This window comes from Crocodylus porosus, unplaced genomic scaffold, assembly GCF_001723895.1.
Source record: "Crocodylus porosus isolate Cpor-Errol unplaced genomic scaffold, CroPor_comp1, whole genome shotgun sequence".
Lineage (NCBI taxonomy): Eukaryota > Metazoa > Chordata > Crocodylia > Crocodylidae > Crocodylus > Crocodylus porosus.
In genome coordinates this window covers 137112734-137136314 of record NW_017728886.1, presented here as the reverse complement: position 1 = coordinate 137136314, position 23581 = coordinate 137112734, and the positions used below count along the sequence as shown (strand labels likewise).

General features: G+C 40.7%; 1 protein-coding gene across 5 annotated transcripts in view; it reads left to right on the top strand.

Annotated features, from left to right (window-relative positions):
• CDH10 (cadherin 10) overlaps positions 1 to 23581 on the top strand; it is a 210516-nt gene that overhangs the window by 108550 nt on the left and 78385 nt on the right. For all 5 annotated transcript variants that reach the window (XM_019541968.1, XM_019541993.1, XM_019541984.1 and 2 more), the window contains exon 3: positions 12261 to 12555. In XM_019541968.1, the coding sequence (XP_019397513.1) occupies positions 12261 to 12555 (295 nt within the window). The remainder of the gene's footprint in view (positions 1 to 12260; positions 12556 to 23581) is intronic.

Sequence of the window (23581 nt, the reverse complement as noted above, 5' to 3'; positions counted from 1 at the left end):
AATGACAAGCTTGGCAATGGAATGGATGGGCAATAGATGCATTGATTCTGTACACCCATGATGAAGCCTCTGTTGTTTCTGTGTAGTTAGTTATGGGAAAGAAGGCTGCCTTTCCCAACTAGAAATTCAAAAAGGGAATGTCAGTAAAAAGACTACCTGCTCTTGCCAAGAGTATAAATCCCTGTTTTTGCCTGGCTGTCAAGGCAGGAGGTTCATTGGCAAAGATAAATAGAGCTCTTTATATAGTTTGTAAAGTGACTTGAGATCCTTAAGGATAAGCTCAGTGGCCATGTAATAGATTATTAGATGAAGCTGGCACCATTTCTGTCCTTGATCTTGTGGCACAAAATTGTTTCTCCAGTGAATTGAGAGGGAACCATAACAGTGTTTTTGTTCTTTTGTTCTATCTTCCTTTTGTTCTTTCTTTCATTCGTTCTTTCTTTCTTGACAGGTGTGTTTGCTCAGAGCTCTGAGAGCTTGCCCCTGTTCTGTGAGCATTTCTCCTTCTCTTGCTTGTTTTCCCTCCCTCAAACAGTCTGACCCCTTTCTCACCATAGCCCCCCACTTGCAATTACTTTTCCTGCCTTTTTTCACCTTTTTGTCCTTTCTCCTGCAGTAACTGTCTCCCCTCTCCCCTCCCCCTTCCTCTGGGTTTATTCTTTCCCCTCTCTCACTGCAGCTTCTCTGCTGCTTATTCCATTTCCCTTCTTTTCCCTGCTATATTGCTCACCTTTCTCCCCTCCTCTGGTGTTTGTTCGTTTTCCAGTTTCTTTGTTCCCTGCCAGGAGAGAGCTGCAAACAACCCACCCCTCTGGTTCCTTGCAAGGTTAACTCTTTTTTTTGCCTGGAATGGCTGAAGGCAGCTTCCAGTGGCCCACTGCAGAGGGTTCTGCCCCTCTGGACCACAGCTTTGGTCTCTGGCTTCTTGCCCCTCCCTTCATTGGAGCGGAGGAATGCGCTGCTGCTGTGGAGGTACTGGTAGGCTGCAAAAATGTTCTTTATGCTGCCCAGGTGAGTTTGATCCCCTGCCTCATCCTTCCCACTTGTCCTGAATGATGTGGTGGTGGCTCCTAGCGGCACCGGCCCTTGGTACCTTGCTTGTGGTGCTAGACTTGGATGTCTCAGACAGTGCCTATTTGGTTTCTTTTCCATGCCAGGCATGTAAAAGGGGTGCCATATGCAAAGCTGGCTACCCTCCAGAGCTGTAGGAGTCAGCTCGCTTGGGCTGTTTCTGACGCTGCCCTGTGACTGTTCCTGTGTTTGGTCTGGGCATGCCTGTCACCACAGTTCGAACCTGTGGTTCTCCAGTGGAAAGAACTCACCTTCCAGGCAAGTTGGGCCATTTCAGGGGTGCTCTGCAACACTGAGAGTGGCTGTTCGGTCCTCACACTTGGATCCTTCCCCTCCTCCCCTCCTCCTGGGGTACCAGCAAGGGACCTAGTGGATTACTGTGGTACTGAATGTTTTTGTTTTTTCTTTTGTTTTTTTTCACAATTGTGAGGACAAACCTTGAGAATTAGTCCTAGGCTCTGTCTTCTGCACCTGGACCCCTGTATGGGCTTTCTTTTTCGTTTTGTTTTATTGTTACCCATTTTCCCCCTAATAAATGTTTATAAAAAGTCAAAAGGGAAAAGTTTTTAAAAAAGCAAAAAAAAAGGCAAATATCTTTCTTTTCTTCCATCTTTCGGCGCGCTGTGCCGGGTGGAGGACGGCCGTCTCAAATACGTGCTCTGATGTCATGACCGGTCTGGGCGACCGGGCTGGCTCGGGGTCGAACTGCGACTTCCAGCTCTGCCGCGTCCTGGGCCCTCGCCAGGCTGCCTTTTTGCTCTCTTTTGGGTGGAAGTTGAAGGCTTTGGGACGTGTATGAGGGGATGGAGCAGGGTCTGAATCGGTTAGGACTGTGTGGCCGGCACGCCGACCGCATAGCATGTGAGACACGACGTGAAATGCAGCGAAGGTGTCTGTCATGGTGTGATGTGTGGGTGGTTTGGTTGGCCCGGGGTTTGTTCTTTTGGCCCGGGATTTGGGGTGCGTGGGACGCACTTTTGCGGACGGGCTGTGGCTCGGATCTCTTTGTAATACTTGGGTGGGCATTAACTCCCTTGCCCAATTTGGGTTCTGGATCCGAGGACAAAAAGACTTGTCCGATCTCGGTTTTGGGTTGGTAGTAAGTTGTTGGTGCTTTCGCTTGCAAGCGGCCACCATTGTTGTACCCCTGAACCCCTGAATAAAGTATTTAAAAAGTCAAAGTCCATCTTTCAGTCTTTCCTTCTTTCTTCCTTATTTGAACTTTTACTCTTGATACCACTTCCTGAAAACCCTTTAAACTTTCACTTTTTGAACAATGTAGACAATCGCATACCATCATTATGAGAGAAGAAAAGTAGAAAATGTCTCTCTGCTAAATATCATGAAAACATGATATGAAATTAAATATTAATTATAGGGTTTTTTTGGTCCTTTTCACAATAGTAGGTAGGTTTAGGGTACCAATGAGCCAAAATAATCTTTGCTGCAACTCAATCACAGTTATACCAGCATAGAATTTAGTACAGTAAAGTTAATCAAGTCAAACTGAGACCAACTAATCTAATTTAAGAACATATCACACAGTGGAGTTTTCATTTTTGTGTTTGTCTTTTCTCAGCAAGGAAGAATATTTCAAAGCTTTTACTACCTCCCAGCCAAAACATACTTGCTGTAGTTACTTTTAAATTTGTTTTCGACTCATCTTTCTCAGTCCTGTAAAATTTCCTTTCCGTTTCTCACCTCTTTTAAACACCACAATAGCACAGGACTCTCAAACTGTGACAATACAAATGAGTGAGATTTCAGAAAATTAAGAGTGCGACTGTCTCATTGAAACACAGTGCAAAAAGCCACATCAAAAAAAAAAAAGTTACATTTAAAAGTACTTTTCAAGCTTAATAAGATGAGATAAAGGAATCTTATTACAAATGAGCAGGATTTGGCTCAAAGCATTATCACCTAAAACCCAGCAACCATTGAACAGGATGTACGGGACAGATGCATGGAAAAAAAATGGAAAGGGAAAGTGGTTTTGGCACACCTCTTCCAAATCTCACCTTTTAGAATACTAGAAAGAGATACTAACTCAGTATCTGCTTTAGACTTCAACCTGGGGCAATAACTGTTCCTTGATCTTAGAAGACAGTAGTTTTGCTTGTTTATTTGGAGCTTTTTTTTTGGTTTTACTTTCATTCCTACATGATATAACCTACTAGGATAATAAGGTATTATGCTGCAGGGTGTCCAGAAAAAAGTTAAATATAAAAAAAACTCCAAAAGATAAGAGGGCTTTTTTATTTATTTGAAGAGTAGTGAACTAGAGTGTAGAACTACAGCAGTGATTCTCAACCTTTTGGGATTCAATGCACTGCTCATTAGGGTTAGGGAAGTCTTTTCTTTTGTGAACTGAGTGGCACCCAATTTAAAAAGAATATTTTATAATTATAATGCTTATCTCTTTGCAGAGGGGCCTGGCAGGGGGAATAGGGGATCTTCCAGACTGGGACAAGGCAGAACCTGCCCATCTGCTTAGTTTAGCTGCTTATCTCCTAATAACACCTCACTTATCTGTTCATACCACATGGTACCTTTTAGAAGATCCAGTGGCATCCCAGGGTGCCCCAGAATCCTGACTGAGAATCACTGAACTGGAGTTCAAGTGAGAACACTTTCTCAGATGTATATTTTACATCACATGGCTAATATGATTAACTAGAGAGCAGCTAACAGATAAAAATAGTTAAAGATAGGGTCTGACATCACCCTGTAAATTTAGAGGAAATTTAGGACTTTATCTGAATCTAAATATCATCTCTGAGTCTCATGGCTACTGTATTAATCATATCAAATTGGAGGCTTCGGAAATGAAATGTAGAAACTGTGGAGACAAATTTTGCTGATAAAAATAATATGGCATTGTAAACTAAGGGAAGTTAAATGTATTTAGGAAGGTGGTAACTGAATAGCCTGTATCATTTGGTGAAAACTGCTGAGGAAAAAGTGAAGATTTGTATCAGATGAGGTTGGTTATTCAAATAAGATGAAAATAAGATGAAAACTGGCTTGAACTGAAGGTTGAAGATCCTAAAGTAAGAATTTGGACTACCAGTTTTATTTGTTAGTAACTGTTCTGTTTTGAACTACAAATACACTGCATTTACTTGTTACCTGATTATATGGATTTTAGATTATCCAAAATTCAGACATTGACCTCTGAATATGAAATTCAAATGGAATTAAATTTTGTCAGTCCTAAAGCATGATAATCTTACATTATTATTGACCATATTTATATACAAATACATTGGACTATGTTTTCTTACTCACCTGATCTGTTCCCTGCTAGTCAAAATATTATTTTCTGACTTTCTTGATGAAAGTGGGATTAATATTTTTTATGCCTGTTCGTCCTACAGGAAAAGCTGATATGACTTTCAGATTACATGCAGAACTTTCAGTGTTGGGAATTAGGGGTGAATATTCTTTTACTTGTGCAATAGGTGGATTTTATCTGGAATCACCAAGCTTCAGTGAAGGTTGGCTTCATCCCCCAGTACTATTTTCAGGTCACTTTTCTGAATAGAACTACTCTGATATAAATGTTGAATATTTTGATAGACTTGTGTAAAAAGACTCAAAATCAACAAAGATATATCTGTACAGAATTTTCTCCAGCATTTTTTTCCGTAGTTGCCTTTAGATATATATTGGAAAGAAGCACAATCTCATTTAGCTCTGTATTTTTACAATTAAGATACATTTTCTAACAGTTTTCTATATTTTGCAATGTGTTATAATAATGCTTCTAATAAAACATGCACATAATAGCCTGTTGCTCTGGACCTTTCCAGATGTGAACCAAAATTTATCAAATTGCCTTCAGTTTAATATCACTATTTGATACTGCTCTGATGAATGTATGCTCAAGTTTAAAGTATATATTAATCTTACTATAAATAGATAAACATATATATGGGTCTGTAACACAAAGTAATAATTATTACCACAGTCATTCCTATGCAGAATTGACAGCTAAGAAGTTGAAGAGTTCATGTGGGGAAAGAAGTAAAAAATTCATTGAAAAAAAAGTTTGCAAAATATCAGATACAGATACAAAAACAAAACCACATCTTTACAGCTGATCATTTTGTGAAACAAAATTGCTAAGTGAAACAGATGTCTCTCCTTTTTTCAGCTGGGCTGTCATGAATCACAGATGCCCGTTAGCCAAAAGAGCTGTGTGAAACATTTTATACTTAAAGCAATGCAGGGAAATTTCAGCAGCTTAATTTTCACTAGCCCCTAACAGAAAAGAAAAATAAACTATCAGTTTTTACTTGGGGTAATTTCCTTAAAAATGTTCATGGGCTTACTTAAATAAATATATTATTTAAGTTTTGAATATCATTTAGAACAGTAAGTGATTTTTTCTTGTGATAATTCTGGAATGTAAAACCAAAGCACAATACCTGATCTCATGTATATCATAGTGGGGGCACCAGTATATGCACTTTACTGCAAAGTTAATTAACTCTGCAGTAAAGTGCCACAGTCTACACATGCAGTGCTATTAAGCCAGGGTAAACTAATTAATTCCACTGTAGGATAGTACTGCCCAATACATGCACTATCCTCTGGAGGACTTATTTAGTGTACACAATGCACATTTAGACAGTGACTGGGGCTGGCTGGGGCACAAGGGTGCTATGGATGAGCTGCTTGCCAGGTAGGCCTACACTCTAACACCCTGGTTCCCCAACCAGCCCCTCTGCAGCATATTGAGCTGGAGTGGAGCAGCTCCAGGCTGCCAGGCTGATTCCCTAGGTCCTCTGGTAGCTGTGGTTGCATTGCCCTGGCTCAACATGCTGTGGTCCTGGGTCCATGTGTAAATGCTGTGCATGGGAGCAATGAAGTCCGGTGCAAACTCCACCAGAGTTAATTCAGTTGTGCTAATTCCATGTATAGATGTGCCCAGTGAAAAACAATGGAACCTCCAAGAAACCATGTTATTTGTGGGGCACAGAAATGACCCCTGCAAGCTTATTCAGCCACTCAGTATCAAGCATAGGTTTAGGATTCAGCTTCTCTGATGCCCAGGCACATGCTTCCACCAGTCTGCCTTTCCTAATGATGATTTGATTGATGGCACTGCTTACAAAATGGAATATTTTCTATCATCTCATTTCTACGGTTTATAGCTGCACTTCTGGAATTGTCACCAGTAGACTCACCCATAGTTCTTCAGCTGAAGGAGAGATTGTGCAACATGGTTCTGAACCCTTTGGGGGACTATTAACCTTTCTAAATATTCTGTCCTTGTGCAGGTTTCATCATTTTAAGGTTGTTCTCAAAATATTTTGTTTAATAAGGTCTTTGATCCTTTTACATACTGCAGAAAAAGAAAACTCATAATGACCAGAGACCCTGCTTTTTTCTGATTAAAAAAAAATACCAAATTTTTGGTTAAAAAAAAGTAATCCCAAATCCATATACAGGTATCCCTTGCTTTATGCTGTACATGCATTCCTGGAAAACGGTGCATAACTCAAATTCTCATAAAGGGAACCCACGTTACCATGTAACAAATAGGGATACGTTCCAGGACCGTGACTGTACTGAACCCCCGACCTATTTCTACCACTTTTACAAGACAATTTTGGTACTCACTAAAAGCAGACAGTACATACAAGCACAGAGACAGGGGTAGGAGATAAGCTAGTGAGACACTTAGAAGCCATAATGGGGACAGCACCTACAGAAATATGTCACAGACAATGAGCAAGGAGCACAGATCCACACAGGAGACTATTTTTGGTGCGCATCACTCCCACAATGCACCACACAAAGCAGTTAACTGTGGGCTTCCACCACACTGATCGCATAAGAGTGAATTTACCTCACATATAACGAATTTTTGGTATAAAAAGGATCACACATACAGAATCTGCATAGAGTAAGGGAAACCTCTGTGTGTGTGTGTGTGTGTGTGTGTGTGTGTGTGTGTGTGTGTGTGTGTGTGTGTGCGCGCGCGCGCGCGCGTGTGTGCATGTATTTTAGTAGCGTTTCATTTTATCATGGAAAAATGTAGATTTTAACCAAAAGTATGGGTTTTTTTAAAAACAGAAGTCCAGGATCCCTGGTAAAGACTGAGATCCTTGTTTTAAATATAGTTTAGGGTGTGTACATGATTTCTTCAACGGTTTAGTATTTCTGACATGAATTTTATTTCATTGCCTGTTAATATTAACGATAGCCCATATATAAGATATCGTTCCAGCTTTAAAATAGCTTTAAAGTATAGCTATTCAAAGGCTTCTAATAGATTTGTCTAGATTTTTTTGAGGTTCATTCCTGACAACGGACATTTAGTTTAAGGCTGCAGGAACCTTATACAAACTTCAGCAAATTTGTAAGAAACCTGCAAAACTCAGTTGCCACTTCTGGTGAAAATGGAAAATGATGGTTTTCACCCTGCTGTACACTGACCGGGATGCTTGTGGCTCGGGAAGCAGTAGATGCTAGTGAGGAAGGCAGAAAGTAGTAAGTAGAGGATGCTGTGGTGTGGTAGAAGGCAAAATCTGCTGTATACCTGAAGGCAGGTATAGATATGAAGGATGTTGCTGTAGAGGAACTTTTAGAAGGATTGTTGCTGTTCTATAATGGTACTTACACAGATTTCTTTTCATAATAAAGCTTTGGAGTCAGGGTGCTGAGAAGTTATTGAAGGGTGAGGTTGTCATATACAACAGTCAAACAGTGCATTTCTCCAGGGAGGGGACTGGGAGAGACTCAGAAGGTCAAAGCAGGCAATCATTACAATGCATAAAGAGGTGAGAAAGGCCATTAATACAGATTTGTTTTCATGATTTATGCTTCAAGGACTGTGGCATTTTAAATGCATAATAAACTTATTTGTAGTTCTGTTGTAAATATTTTGTACAATCGCACTGTAAAAGACTGGCAAACCCACTGTGGCTATATCCATTTCATACTACTTTTATCCACATCGGCTAATGATGTTATGTTTATCTGGTGTTAAATGAAACTGTTTAAGTTACCTGAAGCAGTCTACAGTCATATAATCGCCAAAGTAAATTATCAAAATTAGGTTAGTTTTTTGTGTTTATTTGTTTAGCTTAAGAATTTTGTACAGAAAAACCTTGTTAGCTCAATATTGGATAGTTCAAAGTATTGGATGCTTTGAAGCTATTGTCACGTCCCAGACAAAAGATTGCAGCAATTTTCAAAAAGATAAAATGCTTCAACTTGTTTGAACTAAGGCTGTAGGTACCTGTAGTATTCTGCATATGCAAATTACTATGGGTGCATTTATTTTGATCCCATTTATTCCAAAGTTGGTGTTTTTTGGTCCCCTGCATTTCAAATTAACAAATCAGACTAACTTATGGAGATAGAGGACATGAGACAGTTACTTCTACTAATAATTGTGATTCTTCATCAGTAACTTCTGTTTTGTTGTACTTAGGAGATGCATATCACCACTAAGCAGGGAGACATACAGAAGATCAGTGCCCATCAGAACCAAAGATTACAAACTATTTCTTATGTTAAACCCAGGATTTATATGAGCGTACAATTTTTTTAAGAAATGTGGATACCACTCAAATGAAAGTAGCAACCAATAGCTTCAAAATTATCCCAAACCAAAACTATATTTAAAGCAGAGGCCTTCCTTTGTGCTTTATCTGTGTAAAGCTCAAAGCCTCTGCTCACACTACAGGTGAAGTGAATTTCACCTTTGTGTACAACTCTCATTGCTAGAAATTTCAAAAGCAGATCACAGGCATGTGTCCTTTCAATTTTACAATGTTTTGCTAAGGAAGGACTACTTTAAATTAGCCTGTCATTACTGCTAGTTTTTATAACTGCTCAGTGACCTGAATAGATAAATATTTCAGGAATGAACATGTTGACTTTGCTATGGTATTAAGAAACTGGGACAATCTGTGACTAAATGTGGTGTTTTGATATTCAACATGACAATGTTATTGACTCAGGACTTTGCAATTGAATACCCATTAGAATGAAGTGTAAATACAAGAGATCATTTTAAATATTGCAAGTAAATAGATATGCACACACAATAACTGTTATATGCCCACAGTATCACATTAAATAGGTGAAATTGCTATTTGGCTTCTAATATGGCACTGTAGCCATTTTGTAGGGGGGCGGTGTTGTTTGTGTTTTTGCATGCAAAACTGTATTTGAAATCACAAGGGAAAAAATATTTTTTGGCCATTCCATTTCTCTTATTTTTTTCCTATCCTATCCTATTTCAAACATTGCCAGGGATGATTTATCTCCCTCCATCAAACAAGAAGTAAACCAGCAAAGGAACTGTCCATGAAGTTTACTTTCCATTCTTTACCATAAAACAAAGAGGGAGAAAATAATTAGAAAGCAAGAGGAGGTAAAAGAGGATGAATCTGTGGGTGGGTCAAACTTTCTAGGTTAAGAGGCAAAGGAACTGAATAGAGCAAGTCAGTAGGGGAAAAACTTGGCTTCTATGTGTAGTTACTATTAAAATAGAAAATTAGAAAACTTATTGAAAAAATCAACATAATTAATTTTTTTTCTGTTTGTAACAGTAGCATTAGTCCTACTTTCTGCATGAATGTCTTCACTCTAGGTTAGTCACAATGGCTCCCTATGCACTTACTTGTGGGTGGGGAAAGGGGGCATTTAATTTCAGTGGTTCCTGGAGAGCAACTGTAATTAAAACAGTTCACTGTCATGTGTATCAAGCACTTACGTATTTCAAAATGATTGTGGGACAATTTATATAAAGCTCATTCAATGAGATTTAGATAAAGCACCCCGTGGCCATTTTGAATGTGGGGGGGGGTTAATATATGTGATGATGAGGTGACACTGGAGTGTGCTAATTGGAGCATGAACAAGGATGTCTGTAAGCACCTATTGTGAGTTAATGAGATTGTTTCAGAGAATGAACTGCAGTGAGAGGAATTTACCCTGTGACGTTAGCTTGTCCTTCCACTTAATTGTAATCATTGGATTTTTATGCAAAAATACAGGTATGATTACATTAAAACAACAGCAACACTTCCACAGTGGTTTCTCCAGTTTAGTATTCTACGTTTAATGTTAGTTTAATCTAAGCTAAGTACTTTAGAAAGCAATGTAAAAGCAGCATATTATTCCAGAGAAGCTGCAACACTGCATACCATCCAGTAGATATTTATACCGAATGTAAGCACGTCTGCCATCAGTTTATATCCTAAAGCATGGAGGTTTTTATTGTTGTTTTGTTGTTCCAGCTTATGTGATTGAATATGATATTAATGTAATTGATTAAAGCAGAAGCATAATTAGTAATTTTGGTGCCCTGGGCACAGATGCCATTGAGTGCTGGAGAGCAAAGAATGGGGAGAGGGTGGGGCAGAGGGAAGAGGTGTTGAAAGCTAGTGAGTGCATGGGGGGGAGGGGCAGGCTGAGAGGGCAATGCTAAGCACCTGAAAGCAAGAGTATGGACCACCGTAGAATGCTGCTGGCACCCCCTCCAAGCCAGTAGATGGGCCTGGTGCACTATTTGCCTTGCCCTAGTTGCAATATTGGTTCAATGCTTCTTTATTGTTACTCTATTTGTGATTAGAAAATAAGGGTGGAGACTAAAATGTTCTAGTTTTCTTTCCTGTTCCAAACTTGTTGGACTATTCTAATGTTGGGATGTGATAAAAACTTATAACCCTTCCCCCCAAAAAATACCCTTGTCATTCATTTTCCCTTAGCACTTTTTTCAAATATTTATGAACATATTTTGGAGCAAGTATTTGTCTTTTTGCATCTGTAGGGGAGCTAGCTCAACTGGTAGAGTGCTTGAGTTGTATGCAACAGGTAGTAGGATTGGTGCCTGTGTTCTGTGTAGCATTCTTATGAACATACTTTATAGCAAGTATTTTTCTTTTTGTATCTACTAAATGCTCTTTCTGTTGTTATTTTGAAGGTTCATTACTATTAGATGAGAAAATTAGGTAGTTGGGGATCTACACATGCTCATAAAATGATTTACAACTTAACGGCGTGCCATTCATCATTTACACTCCCTATCTTCTAGATTCAAATCCTTGCAGGTAGAATTTATAGTATGTATAGGCCTAAACACCTGATTATGTAAATCTAATTATTTATTGGTGTTTTTTCTATATGGTGCCATGGGTTAGTTAAATGTCTGCATGCCATAAAATGTCTTTCTAACCACTGGCTTCCTTAAAACTGCATGCACAAAATCAGAACTATTTTAGGACTGCCTTATTAATAAAACCAGAGCTGTTATCAGAGGTGACATATCTGCCATTTTTTTAAATATATTACAATTTTATATTTCGAGGTGAAAACAAATTGGATTATCAAATGCTGCAAATCAGACACATGGAAAGAATGAGATTGCAGATAACTTTATAACTGGGTTGGTAGGAAATCTATGTTATGTAACACTCTCATTGGCTGAGCCAGTTTCCTTTCAGGACAGAACAATACAGTGTTACAAAATATTAGGGAAGTTCCTATGGTAGAAGTCATTAGTAGAGAAAGATATGTATTATAATAGCTAGATAATGGGATAAGAGTCATTTCTGATTGCTTAATAAATCTTTTTCTTTCTTTGAAGCCATATAAATTATTTGATGGGAGTGAAAGTAATAATTACACACAATGAAACACTCTCCAATTTAGCAGAAAAATACATAATACGAAATATATATTTTTAAAATTGTACAACACAGCACCAGTTGTTCTATTTTCCTTAATTGTCATGTATCCTGCCATGTCCTTTATCTGCTTAGTGAATTTACAACTAACACAGCAGGTTGTGAATTTTTAATAGGTTCTCTTCAAGGAAAGAAAAGGTCAACATTAACATAAAATTCTTCCTTAAGAGTTGTGGCACAAATGTTTCACAGCAGAGAACAGGTGTTGCTAGAAAACTAAAATCTACCACAGCAGTCAAGCTAAAAGATTCTCTATGTTAAGTAAGGGGGAAATGAATGCTTTAACACAACACAATGACTCTAGCAGCATGTCAAGGCAAAATAAATTGAAAATGACTTTGCTTTGTCAGTGAAAGCCTTGTTAGTTGCAAGCAGCATAACATTTTTTTCATTTTGTTTGTGTGCATTTTATTAAATCTGACCCCTTTTTTAAAAGTAAATTCTCTCTCTTTCTCTCTCTCTCTCCCCTTTCTTTAGCTTCATTCTGACCAAGACAAGGGAGACGGGTCCCTCAAGTACATTTTATCAGGAGATGGGGCTGGTACTCTATTTATTATTGACGAGAAAACAGGTGACATTCATGCCACTCGAAGAATTGACAGAGAAGAGAAAGCCTTTTACACCCTGCGTGCCCAAGCTATTAATAGAAGAACTCTCAGGCCAGTGGAGCCAGAATCTGAGTTTGTGATAAAAATTCATGACATTAATGACAATGAACCAACATTTCCGGAAGAATTTTATACTGCTAGTGTTCCTGAAATGTCAGTAGTTGGTAAGTAGCAATTTCAGGTAAAAACTCATGCTTTACATTTCCTATCTGGAGAAATCATTTCTCCAACTATTATGTAGTCACTGGAGTCTTGAATTTTAACTCATGGGAGGTTCTTATGGTCACTGTATTCTCTACTTCCTTAGTCTCCCATTAGGATTAAAAAGGAAGCTGAAGCATCTGGTGGGCAGGTCAATGTCTGTAATCAGATTGCTATGCAGATGTTGTGACTTTATGCCAGTTTGAGAGGGAGAGGAGTCCAAGAGAGCTGGCTGTACTTTAACAAAGCCTTACTGAGAATACAAGAACAAACCATCCTGATGTGCAGGAAGACTATCAAATATGGCAGAAAACCAGCTTGGCTTATCAGGAAATACTTCAGTAAACTAAATCACAAAAAGGAAGCTTATAAGAAGTGGAAACTTGGGCAACCAACTAGGAAGGAATATAAGAGTATTGTTTGGGCATACAGGGATATAGTCAGGAAGGCCAAAGCACAATTGGAGTTGCAGTTAGCAAGGGATATGGAAGGGACAGAGGATATGGAAAACACTGAAGTACTCAATGTCTTTTTCACCTCCATCTTCACAGGCAAGGTCAGCTCCCAGATTACTGTACCAGGCAGCACAGTTGGAGCAGCCAACAGTGGAGAAGAACAGGTTAGGGACTATTTAGAAAAGCTGGATATACACAAGTTCATGGGGCCAGATGGGATGCACCCAAAGGTGATGAGGGTGTTGCCTGATGTGATTTCAGAGTCACTGGCCATCATTTTTGAGAACCCATGGCAACTGGGAGAGGTCCTGGATGATTGAAAAGAGGCAAACATAGTTCCCATATTTAAGAATGGGAAAAAGGAGCATCTGGGGAACTGCAGAACAGTCAGCTTCACTTCAGTTCCTGGGAAAATGATGGAGGAGGTCCTTAAGGAATCCATTTCTAAGCACTTGGAGGAGAAGGTGATTAGGAAGAGTCAGCATGGATTCACTAAGGGCAAGTCATGCCTGACCAAACTGATTTCCTTCTATGATAAGATGACCGGCTCTGTGGATGTGGGGAACTAATGGATGTGGCATATGGTCTCCTGTATTCCACGGGCAAACTAAGGAAGTATCGGCTGGATAACCAGACTGTAAGGTGGATAGAAAACTGGTAGGAGCATCAGGCTCAGAGGGTAGTAATCAATGATGCAATGTCTAGTTGGCAACTGGTATCAAGTGGAGTGCACCAGGGGTCAGTCCTGAGGAAGGTTTTGTTCAATTGTTCAATAACTTAATCAATTATTTGTAAGGTGGGATGGAATGCACCCTTATCAAGTTTTCAGATGACACCAAGCTGGGGAGAGTAGTAGATATGCTGGAGGGTTGGGCTAGGATTCAGAGTGACCTAGACAAATTGGAGGATTGGACCAAAAGAAATCTCATGAGGTTGAACAAGTACAAGTGCAAAGTCCTGCACTTAGGATGGAACAGTCCAATGCATTAATACAGGCTGAGGGCTGAGTGGCTGGGCAGCAGATCTGCAGAAAAGGACATGGGAGTTACAGTGGAGAATAAGCTGAATATGAGCCAACAGCGTGCCCTTGTGGCCCAGGAGGCTAACAGCAAACTAGGCTCCATTGGTAGGAGTGTTGCCAGAAGATCAAGGAAAGTGATTGTTTTCCTCTATTTAGCACTGGTAAGGCCACACCTGAAGTACTGTGTTCAGTTTTGGGCCACCTACTACTGAAAGGTTCCCACCTATGGCTTGTTTGTGACTGGTAGCTTTCAGACTCTTGCATGGATTTCTCTGTTTTCCCCCTTAATTTTACCCTTTAACCTGTCTCTTAGGCTAGGGACAGACATTCAAAAAGCCTGAGCTAAAATGGATTCAATCTTTGCAGGTTAGTCTAACCAGGTTATATTGAACTGGGTTGTAACTGCACAGATATCCCAGAAATGCAGGAACATGCCTGCAGTGGATCAGGCTAGAAGTTGGGGGTCACTAGAGCAGCCTTCCCTTCCCTTTGACACTGCTGAGATGAGGGAGGCATGGCCAGGCCCTGGCAGGAGACCAATTAGGGAGAGGTTCCTTCCCAATCTCTGTTAATATTAGAGCATTTAGTTACACAGCAGGGAGTTACACAGAGAATTATTAGTATTTATCAGCCCATCAAACAAAACCAAAACCTCTCTCATTAGTTCAAGCTTCTCTTAAACAACTTTTTTGCAAGGAAGGAACAGAGGGACATTACTAGCTACTTCATAGATTTCATAGATTTTAGGGCTGGAATGGACCTCGAAGATCATCAAGTCCCAGGGGCAGAAAGTCAGCTAGAGTCAAAGGAACAATGTTTTGGTATTGATGCAAGATGGGTATCCAAATGTTTCTTGAATGAGTCCAGAGTAGGTGCCTGCACCACTTCTGGAGGGAGTCTAGTCCAGACCTTGGGCGCTCAGACAGTGAAGAAGTTTTTTCTTCCAGCTTCTGGCCTGAGCCCCTGCAGGCATGTCTAACCTAAAATGGTCATGGAGGCATTTATAACTGTTGGTCCTTGTTACACCTTGGGGTGCTCTGGTGAACACATGTTCCCCCAGATCCTGATGCACACCCCTTACATACTTATAGGCATCCACCAAGTTACCGCTGAGCCTACGCTTTTCCAGACTGAAAAGTCCCATGGCTCTCAGTCTCTCATCATAAGACCTATTCTCTTGCCCTCTGATCATGCTCTCCTCTGGACTCTCTCAAGCTTCTTGACATCCTTCTTGGATTGTGGAGCCCAGAATTGGATGCAGTACTCCAGCTGTGGCCTCACCAAGGTTGAGTACAGTGGGAGGATGCCATCCTGAGATTTGCTTGCGAAGCATCTGTGGATGCAAGCCAGAGTTTTGTTTGCTTTATCAGCTGGCATACCATATCGGTGGCTCATGTTCATCTTGTGATCAATCATGACCCCTCAAGTCTCTTTCAGCTGTGGTGCTAGTGAGCATAGCACTGCTGAGCCTATATCCGTGCTGCAAGGTTTTTTTCCATGAGGTGGAGTACCTTGCATTTTTTGGTATTGAACATCATCAGGTTTATATCCACCCACTTACTAAGCTTATCCAAGTCAGCCTGGGTCACTAGCCTATCCTCAGGTGTGGACACTGTGCCCCAAGGTTTAGTGTCATTGGTGAACTTGGCCAGTGCACTTCTGACACCAATGTCCACATTGTTGATAAAGATGTTAAAGAGAACTGGTCCAAGGACAGAGCCTTGGGGGACACCACTGGTCATGGAGTGCCAGAATGATTTGCTTCCAATGACTACAACTCTCTGGGTCCAACCTCAGAGCCAATTTCTCAGCCGTCGAAATGTGGTATAGCTGAGGCCACAGTTGGCCAATTTTTCCATGAGATCATGGTATACCAGATCGAAGGCTTTTTTAAAGGCCAGATATATGATGTCAATCTCTTCTCCCTTGTCCAGAAGATATGTCACCTGGTCATAGAGGGAGATGAGATTGGTCAGGCAAGACCTACCTGTGACAAATCCATGCTGGCTGTCCTTCAGGTTGTTGCCATCAGCCAGCTTATCAAGAAGGGTCTCTTTGATAATTTTCTCCAGAATCATACTGGGGATTGAGGTCAAGCTGATTGGCCTGTAATTTCTGGGATCTACTTTCTGCTCTTTCTTGAATGTGGTTACCACATTGGCCTTCTTCCAGTTTTCAGGTACTTCACCTGAGCACCATGAGTTTTCAAATATTTTTGCCAGTGGGTGGACTATGACACCTGCCATCTTCTTGAGTACTCTTGGGTGTAATCTGTCAGGAACTGCTGACTTGAAGATGTCCAGCCCCTCAAGGTGTTCCTTTACAAGGTCTACATCAATGCTGGGTATAAATACACCCTCACCCTGGCTGTCCTGTGTCATGCTAGGCATGGCGGACCCTTTTGGCTGATGAAAGACGGATGCAAAATACCCATTAAGCAGGTTGGCTTTTTCCTGGGTATCAGTTATTAGTTGTCCCATTTGGTTCAGGGGTCCAATGTTACCCTTGTTTTTTTTAAGACTCCCTACATATCTGAAAATGGACTTTTTATTATCCTTGATATGTGAAGTCAGATGGAGTTTGGTTGCAGCCTTGGCTTTCCTGGTCTGCTCCCTACTTCGACGGACTAGTGCTGAGTAATCCTCCTTGGTGGTTATTCCATCATTCCATCCTTTGTAAGTCTCTCTTTTTAGGCTAAGAAGGTCCTCAAGTTCCCTGCTGAGCCAAGTGGTTTGCTGTGCCCTTTTGCTACCCTTCCTCTGAGATGGGATGGACAGTCCTTGTGCTGTCAGGATCACTCCGTTGAAGAGCAACCTTTCCTCTTGGACTCCTTTTCCTGTCCCTTAGGGCCTCAACAATGAGCTTCCTGAGCTTGTCAAAGTCAGCTTTCCTAAAGTCAAGGACTTCTGAATTGATGATTGTCTTGCCAGCTTTGTGATGGATATAGTAAATGTAATCAGCTCATGGTCACTTACACTCAGTTTTTCATCAGTTCTTAGGTCACTGACTAGATCATCCCCTTTGGCAAGTACCAGGTCCAGCAATGCTTTACCTTGTTGATTAGCTCCAAAAAACCCTAAGCCAACACTGTGCTTTCTGCCTTTCTCCCATCTCCCACAGCATGGACCGTAGCCAGCATGTGATATGCTAGCTAAGGTTGAGAGGTGTCTATGTAGGGGGAGGGGGGAATCCATGGTTGAGCAGAGAGTGGTGACAGGAGGGGAGAGCAGAAAGAAGCCAGGGAGATGCCACTATACCTGCAGTCTTTGCTGGAGCTCCAGCTAGGGAGCAGAGGGGCAGGGCCAGCTCTGCTGTACAGCAGAGAGCCCTGCCCAGGGCTGCAGAGCATCTGGGATACTGAGGGACTCTGGTTAAATTAAACCAGGAAGGGGTCTGGGACAGACATTGCATAAACTGGTTTGATCCAAATCAGTTAAGTCTGATACTACAATCAACCAGGTTTATCTCAAACCAGTTTTAGCTATTTTCAAACTGGTTTATGAGCACTGATAATCTGTTCTGTTACAGGCTTAAACCAGTTTCTGATCACTTAAGGTGGTTTATGTGTAATGTCTGTCCCTAGCCATAGTGTCAACCCAGAGTGTCTTCTCTTTTTCATCCTTCTGTATGTTAGTGGCCAGGAAGTGAACATGTGCCTGGCAGTACCTCCCTTCCATCTACAGGGACATATTTTGCTACAGAAATGGCAGATCTAAGGGCAGATTGACTTCATAGTTAAGCTATGAGGATTCACCCTAGCCAAGGATCTGTCCTCTGACATCTTGAAGCTTGTCTCTCCTGAAGAACTTTACTATGTTTGAACATTTGTGATGAACTGAGTTAGCTCAGAGGGTGCAGAACATGACCCTGGGGTAGGGGTAGTGCAGCCAAAATACATGCTGATCAGCATCATGTCAGAGTTTAGTCACAGGTAACTGACATAGCTGACATGAACATGATTCATCCACTGACTGCAAAGTTGTGAATAACATCATCCTAGATAACTTGATTCTTATACAGTCTAAGAAACGTAAGAAAATAACATAAGGAAAGGAGACTTTGGAATACAGAATAGCACAAATGAATTTAAACATTCATTGAGAAAAGATCCCATGATTTTACACACACAGACACACACACATGCACACACACAGTAACCACATATAAATAAACTCTGGTCAGTATTAAAAATTCAGTAATTGCTTAAGCAAGCACAGAGCTATATATGGTACCAGTGTCTGACTATATTTAAAACACAAAATAACTTCAGTAACTCTTAGTATTGGTTGGCAAACTTCACTATATATATTTTTAAGTGGCTATTCCTGTGTGAATGACAGGTAGATTATACAGGGCAACTACACATGCCCCTGTGGTATCGTTGTTACTGTGCCATCATTTAGTACTTCCTTTTTGGAAATACTAAATGACGGCACAGTAACAGCTTGTACTGCACCATCTATTTGGCACACAGTTACTTTTAGCTATTATATCACTGTAGCGATGTGCTATACTTGGGGAGCATGTCACTATGGCAATGCAGCAGAAGCAACATGTTTTTCTCTCATTGATGCTACATTGCCGTAGCATGTTGCTAACAGCAATATAGCATCATGTGTAGATGCAACCACAGTGTTTTGAAAAGATTCACAAATACATGTGCCTAAGCTTCAACACTGACTCCAATTGATTTCCCTCCACCCCCCAAAATGTTTACAAGCAGTAAAAAATACATGGATACTGAAAGATAAAGATGCCCCATAGAGCACTGTGGGACTAGATAAAATCCCCACATTGATAATTTTGCATTATTAAAAAGTTACTGTTACATCTACCATATAGCCTAAATTCATCTATCTTTAATTCCCAACACTCACTGAAATTCTTTCTTTTTATGGTATTCTATTACACAGGAAAGCACAGGAAAGAATTACATTGTGACCCCACAGAAAACAGCCTAAATAATGAAGATAATTCAACAAGGATTCTTTGTTTTTAAAATGGAACATCAAGATAAAATTGAATATAAATTAAGTGATATATTTTCTAACACCATAAATATCAGCAAATGTTATGTAGCCTCAATTAAAGAGCAGATTTTGACAGAACAATTCCATATTAAATGGAGAAGAAAGCATGTATGGTAAGATCCAAGAATGGAAAAAGACATCTCAGGTCATACAGTCTTGAACTTCTCCATAAATACTACTAGGCATGTAAGTGAGACAATAGATTTGTGCTGAGTGAGACATCAGCTCATTAAACATCTACAAGTGTGGCTGTAGAGACCAATTCTTGACCAACAGTACCACAAGTACCACATGTGAAATTCATACCTAACAGTCCTGAATGTGATGCAGGATTCTTCTGTAGGTTTCTTTTTTCTTCTGCATGTTGGACTCTTCTATCCTCAAAAGCCTTCATTCCATGCTTAATATAATGTTTCTGAGTGTTTCAATCCTCAGAATTTGTCTCCCAGCCATTTGACTTAATGTTCATTGCCTTCATATATCTCTTTCAAACATATTTGAAATGGAGATAAGGATGCCTATGCAGTCCTGTAAAGAGTTTCCCCATGAGACATCCTTGGGTATATGGCCATTGTTCATTCTCCATCTATGACCAGAACATCAAAGTCAAACTGACTGACAGGAGAATGGACGCTCATTATGTTGGCATGCTCTGAGACAGCGTAGGCAACCTTTTCCCACCAGAAAATTTCTGGAATACAGAGAAGTCAATGTAAGTTCTTCTTTCATATGCTTTATTTCCCCCTTGAAACATCATTAATGTGGTGGAGCCACACAACTGTTTTATTGTTGGCAGTGTAGGTGAAAGCTGTTGAGGCACTTTTCTTGAGTAGAGAACATGATCCAGGGCTCACTGCTATATAAGAGTGTTGATGATGCAAGCATGATGTACTTTGACTTGTTCTTAACAGTCAGTTTGTTGTTGTTCCACACTTGTTTGCTCAACGTGCTCATGATACCTGATGCTTTGCCAATATGGGTATTCAGTTCAGCTTCAAGTGACAAGCAGTACTCATTGCTTGAGATAAAGCAATGGTGCCAAGGTTTGTAAATTTACTTGCAACATCCAATTTGTTTTCACCTATTGTGATTGCTGATGGTGAATCAATTTTCTAGCCCATAACATTGGTCTTCTTGATGCTGACTGTAAAACTAAACTGATGAGCAAAGTGACTTGAGGCTTTGGAGGTCACTCTCTCTGTGTGGGATATCAGAGTCATGTCATCAGGACACAGCAAATCACAAATCAAAACTTTCTGCACTTAAGTCTGCTTTAAAGTGTATGAGGTTGAATAATTTCCAATCTGATCATATATATAGATAAGTTCCTTTGGTAGTGGTCCCAAAAGCATATATCAGAAGAAGAGAAAAGAAAATCCTGACCAAGTCACAGCAAGGGCACAGCCTTACCTGCCTCTGCTTTGAATCTCAAAAGCTTCAGATGTTGATCTTTCATAGCTGACCATTCCCCACATCCCATCATAAAAAGAGTGGATTATGCTGAGGAGTTTTGCTGCATAGCCAATCCTTTCCAATAATTTGAAAAGGCCTTTGTTGCTGACAAGGTCAAAGGCCTTGTTCAGGTCAATGAAGGTCATATAGAGGGTTCTCCTTTGTTCCCTACATTTTTGTTGTAATTGCCATAGTGAAAAGATCTTATCAATAATGGACCTACTAGCTCTTAAACCACACTGTGACTCAGGGTAAACATGGTCAACAAGGATCGGAAGTCTTCTGAGCACCACCCGAACAATGATCTTTCCAACACTGCTAAATAATAAAATTCCACAGTAATTGTTGCAGGTATTCTGGCTTTATTCTTGTAAGGAGTGACTATATTGGGATCTCATATTTTATGGTACTGTCCCAACTGTCCAGCAGTGAGTAAGAAGCTTGTGTAGGTGGGAAAGAAGCACAGGAGAGTGTTTCGCTGTACCTCATTATTACTTTCACTCCCATAAAATAATTTAAGAAATCATTTGGTAACTTCTGGGGCAATGCAGTCATTTTCTGGGGCCTTGCCATAGGCCAGCTTGTCTATGGTCTTACTTAGATCCTCAACAGCTGGAATATCATGAAGCTCTTCAAGAACTGTCAATAGAGTTAAGAGCTGTGTCAGTGACATCACTTTCCCATGAAAAGAGTCTGAGATAGTGTTCTACCCATCTTTCCATCTGTTGCTTTTGATCTATTATGATTTTTTTCTGATGCTGTCTTCAATGGAACAGACAGACTTCTTTGTAGTTGGATCTGCTGCTACCTTGATTCCATTGTACTTGAACCTGATGTTTTCAGTGTCAAATGTGGATTGAATTTTCTTGCACAGTGCCAACTAATAAGCAGTGATTCAGGATCTTGAGATTTACTGAATGGTACTCTTTACTTTCCTCAGTTCCTTTGGCGTTCTTCTTGTGATTTAAAACAGTAGTTTATTTGGCCTTGATAAATTAAATCAATTCATGTACGTACCCCTCAAACCAATCCCAGTTTCTACTGACCTGTTTGCTAAATATAGAGTGAACAGCGACAGATGATTTACTGAGGCTTCCCCACTTTTCTTCTGTAGTGTCTCACAAAGGCAGCCTCCTCCAGAGCCTCAATAAACTACAGGGTTTTCTGATGATCAGATGTATTTGTGATATTAATATGTGGCCAACACTGATACTTAGAGGAGAAGATTTTCTTTGATTTTGTTTTGATCTTAGGATGCCTGTTGATGTGCAAGGAAGGATGCTCCAGCGTGTGGTAATTACAAAGTATTGGAGCAGACCCAGAGACAGGAACACTCAGAAGTAAACAAGGTACGGTTGTAGCAGTCCAGGCTAGGAGCAGGCAGCCATGGTAACAGGAGCAGATAGACAGATCCTAGATAGAGATCCAGGTAGGTGTGAGGTATAAGTTCCAGCTACGCAAGGTACAGGCAGGAACTAGGCAAAGGCAAGGCACAAGTGTAGGTTAAAGAAAGAGACAGGCAGGAGTTCAGGGAAGGAACAAGGTACATGGTCTGTCTAGGCAAAGTTCAGGTGGGACCTACTAGGCAGGAGCAAGGCAGACAGGCAGGTTAGCAGGGTTCCAGGCAAACCAAAGGGTGCAGCTTAGTAGTTTGGTTGCTTAGATGGTGAACTAGGGCCTGGGGCTTATAAGGACTGAATGGCCCTCATTCTGCAGGTCCTGAGGATGACTTAACCAGGGCCCTGGTTGCCTTCAGCTGGGGCTTAGAGCTGGATCAGTCCCTGCTGGGCATAGTGATTTTCAACCAAGGTGCCACAGCACCCTGGGGTGTTGTGATGTGCTGTGCAGTTTCAGCACTGTTGGGTAGATAAACTTCTACACGTGATTCATGAAATAAACCCAAAGATTTCCAATATGAATCTATAGTCACAAAAAAACCCCATTCTGACCTTTCGTGGCCTTGCTGAGTTCTTTTCAACAGAAGAATTACCCTATGATTTTTCCATAGTCAAGACATGAGCTAAAGCCAGGACCTAGCATTTTCTGAGAGGTGTCATGAGTCTAATCAATTATTATTTAGGTCTAATACTGGGTGCCTGGAATCTAAAAAAGTTTAGAACCACTGGCCTAGATTCATTGCAGTACGATGTTCTTGTTTTCAGCCAAAACAAATGCATTCCTTCATTAAATTAATAACATTTCTTGAGTAAATAAATCTGGCCTATGGTCCCAAAATTAACAACTCACAGCAGTAGTATAATACAGTGAATAATAAAGTGGCATGAACAGACTCTATATACCTTATTAGTTCAAAACTATTATAAATAAACTAGCTAATTGCCCATCAAGAATGACAGATTTCAGGGGGTGTTTACTTGGCCCCCTCTTCACCCCCCACTCACCCTTCAGGGCTAGCCATGTTAAATCTCCCTCTGTCGCCTCCTTCCAGCCTCTGATGTGGGGGCTCCCTGCCCCCACCTGCCTCCACCTTGCAGCGTGTCCCCCCGCCACCCTTCCCTTCCATGCTTCCCTCTCTCCTTCCCCACCGCCTCCCCGTCCCTGCTGGCTGTTGTCAGGGCCAGACGGCAGGGGGACGCTGTCACTATGACCACCCCCCCTCCTCACTTCCCTCCCTTTTTTCCTTCCATTTTTGATGCACCCGACAAGTCTCGCTTGGAGCTGCGTGGAACAATCCTGAGCATAAGACTCTCCGGCTTCTTATCTCTTTTCTTTCCTGACTCCTACCTGTCTAAATGTCTCTAGCTTCTGTTTGTCTTACTTTCTGATTCTTTTCTTGCATTTTCTTGCATTTTTTTTTTCCTTTTTCACTCCTCTCTGTCCCTTCCCTCCTGTACTTCTGGTCTTCATGTCTGCAAGTTGCTTCTTTACAGCCCTCTTTTCTTACGGTCTCTTTTCCTTTCTTTCCTTCTTTTCTGCTTGCTTGTTGCAGAGAGTTATCTTTTCCAAAAGCTTGCCTCCTGAGGGGTGCTCTTAATTACCCCTTCTTCCCCTCCACTTTTTTTTCTTTTTT